The 2,949-nt window shown below is 44.2% G+C and overlaps 1 protein-coding gene across 1 annotated transcript; it reads right to left on the bottom strand.

Moving 5' to 3' along the window:
• Window positions 1-1,848: 1,848 nt before the first annotated feature.
• Window positions 1,849-2,722, bottom strand: LOC133825139 (uncharacterized). Its single transcript, XM_062258125.1, has 2 exons — window positions 2,285-2,722; window positions 1,849-2,208 (listed from the first exon to the last, which is right to left on the bottom strand). The coding sequence occupies exons 1-2, from the start codon at window positions 2,720-2,722 to the stop codon at window positions 1,849-1,851; spliced, it is 798 nt and encodes a 265-aa protein (XP_062114109.1).
• Window positions 2,723-2,949: the final 227 nt, after the last annotated feature.

Genomic DNA, 2,949 nt, shown 5'->3' with positions numbered 1-2,949 from the left:
ACCTCCTGATGAGTTAAAGCTCCATGGCCCTTCGCAGTATGGGGTATTGATTTAATCGGGTCCTTGCCGACAGGAAAAGGTGGGGTGAAATATGCAGTGGTGGCGGTCGATTACTTCACCAAATGAGCCGAGGCTGAACCACTCGCAACCATAACGACAAAGAAGGTACTTGATTTTGTCATCAAGAACATTGTTTGTCGATATGGATTGCCAAGAAAGATTGTCTCAGACAATGGAACCCAGTTTGATAGTGACTTGTTCACAGACTTCTGCGAAAGGCATGGCATCATCAAGAGTTTTTCTTCAGTTGCTCATCCGCAAGAAAATGGGCAAGTCGAAGCAGTAAATAAGACATTGAAGGATACCCTGAAGAAAAAGCTCGAGGAAGCTAAAGGAGCATGGCCAGAACAGCTGCCTGAAGTACTCTGGTCGTATAGAACTTCTCACCGAACAGCAACAGGTCATACCCCATTTTCCCTAGCATATGGGTATGAAGCCATGTTGCATGTTGAGTTAGATCTGCCCTCGCATCGCAGAATCACACAAGACCAAGACCAAAATAGCCAACTGTTGATGGAGTCCCTAGACCTGATCGAGGAGAAACGAGAAAAAGCCCAACTCCTAGTAGCTGCGTACCAGCAAAAAGTCGCACGGTATTTTAACTCCAAAGTAAAAGAAAGAAAGTTCAACGTCGAAGACTTAGTACTTTGAAGAGTTTTCTTAAACACCCGCGACCAAGCTGCTAGATTACTTGGACCAAACTAGGAAGGACCTTACCAGATTGAAGAAGTCCTTCATCCAGGCACTTACAAACTTGCACGCTTAAATGGAGATCTCATTCCACGTTATTTGAATGGAGAACACCTGTGCAAGTATTATCAATAAACAATCCTTCTTAAAGGACTGGCTTGTATTAATTTTTACCTTTTACAAGTTTTGAAAAAGGGTTAGTCATGTTATATGGCTAATAACTTATAAGTGTAAGATCTTTCAAAGATCACTCGTAAAGACATGTTTAGTCCATTTAAATACCAGAATTATAAGGGACTGTGCGCAGCCAGTCATTCTTGCCAAACTTTGTAATTTTTTACAAGTATTTTGTTCATTACGTGTGTTGTTTTGCTGTATTATAAGATTTACATTTTATATCGAGCTGTAATGTTCGTACAGGTTGTGGTCAAGGCAAGTGACCAAGGACCTAAAGCTCCTCAGTCACTTGGGGGGCATATAAGGTACATAGAAAGCAAAGCATACCAAGAGGTATGTAAACACATGAACAAAATAAGTGAAAGCATGCTACGGTACTTAGAGTATTTTTCAAAAATTATATTTTGTTAAATCAAGCCAAAGTACTATGATAGGTTCGGTCATGCGAACATATGTTATAATAAAGCAAACATATTATAATATCAAAACGAATCCTTTTACACCGCGAGCAGTACTGCTCGGATGTAACTGTTCAAGTAAACGTAAAATGGTCGGCCTTGCAGCAATAAAAAATATTGTCTTTACATCGCGACCCGTGGGTCGTGTAGTTGAAATAACAGGAAAAAAAGGTTAAGGAGCTGGAGGGTCTTGAGGAATGTCTTGGTCGACGGTTGTGCCAGCTTCAGTGTCTGCGCCATCTATCCCTGCTGCCAGGGAAATCTCTGGGGAGGTAGGCACTTCAGCCCTCTCTTTTTCTTCCAGGCGAATGGCACACTGCGACATTAAAGTTCTCCTCAAGCGTTCTGACAGATAGTTGAAGTTAGCCTCCCAGTTGTGCTTCCAGAACTCATAGAAACAAAGATGAATGGCTTCCTTGTATTTCTCCAAGTTCTTAGCTCTAGCTTCCTCAAGCTCTTTCACTCAATTTTCGAGTTCCTCTGCCTCCTGCCTGCTTGCGATCAGATTAAGCTTGAGTTGTACAGCTTGTTGATAGTTGAGTGTGGCGCTTTCCCTGAATTTTTCCCTGGCTTCGTTGGATTTCTTCAGGGCGTTCTGGGTTTCCAGCAGCTCCTCAGTCAAAGTAGGTTTTTGCTCGAGCAGTTCTTCTTTCTGCTTAGACAGCTCTGTTTTCTCCTTAAGCAACTCACCATTCAGTTTAGTAAGCTTGTTGTTTTTAGCTTCGAATGCTTTCTTAGCCTCAGCGAGCCTGGTATCGAAATTCCTGCCCCGAGACACCAACGCCCCAGCACGACGCCAACCAGCAGTTATGGTCAGTAGTCCCTGAAGTCAGATAGAAAAAGATAAAGTAAAGGCAGGGAATCGAAAATAAATGTTACATCATGAGGAGTTGACTTACGCTAACTATCTCGTTCAGCCCTTTATTGATAACTTGATCAGTCTCCATAGAGTTAGTTTCAGTAATAGCTTCCTGACTGCGTTTATGCTTGGAGAGCTTGTATATTCTCTCCTTGGCATAGCTGACCACGATATTGGGCAGGGAGCCTTCGGGCTGAGTACGCAATGATTGGCTGCTAGGAGCCTTAGGAGAAGGTTGCTGGTCAGCGGGTGTTGTAGGATTGGAATTTTGATCGACCGAAGGAGTTGAGGCTGGCTGCTCGAGTGGCGATGGAGGTGGTGAATTCTCCTTTGAAGGGGCGGTAGCCGGAGGGTCGTCAGTTCGGGCCTTCTTTGAGGCAGTTTTACTGCTTTCCTCCCGAGCCCTCTTGCTGTTCTTCTTCTGGCCAGAAGAGGTGGCAGCAACCCTGTAATGCTCGAACACGTCCTCAGAGTCCATATCAGCACAAAAGGAAACAATGCGGGCAGTAAGACAAGATGGTCACACAGGGCCAAAAAATGAAAGTGAGGAGATTACAAGTAAAGTACCCGCGCTACAACTATTGGTCACTACATTATTTACCGTTATCATCCGACGAGTCGTTAGAGAGTTCGGCAGGCTCGGCGGCCTTCTGCTTTCCTTTTCCTTTGGGAGCTGAGGGCCTCTTTGCTCGGTGAGTGCTAGCA

This window comes from Humulus lupulus, chromosome 3, assembly GCF_963169125.1.
Source record: "Humulus lupulus chromosome 3, drHumLupu1.1, whole genome shotgun sequence".
NCBI classification, from domain to species: Eukaryota; Viridiplantae; Streptophyta; class Magnoliopsida; order Rosales; family Cannabaceae; genus Humulus; species Humulus lupulus.
The sequence above is the reverse complement of the archived record's forward strand: the minus strand, read 5'-3'. Positions and strand labels throughout refer to the sequence as shown.

What these genes read in the sequence shown, in the direction of transcription:
- LOC133825139 (XM_062258125.1), bottom strand. Translation starts at nt 2,722, where the DNA reads ATGGACTCTGAGGACGTGTTCGAGCATTACAGGGTTGCTGCCACCTCT. An exon ending in GGCTGAACGAGATAGTTAGC is followed by an intron (nt 2,209 to 2,284) that starts GTAAGTCAACTC and finishes ATCTGACTTCAG; the next exon opens with GGACTACTGACCATAACTGC.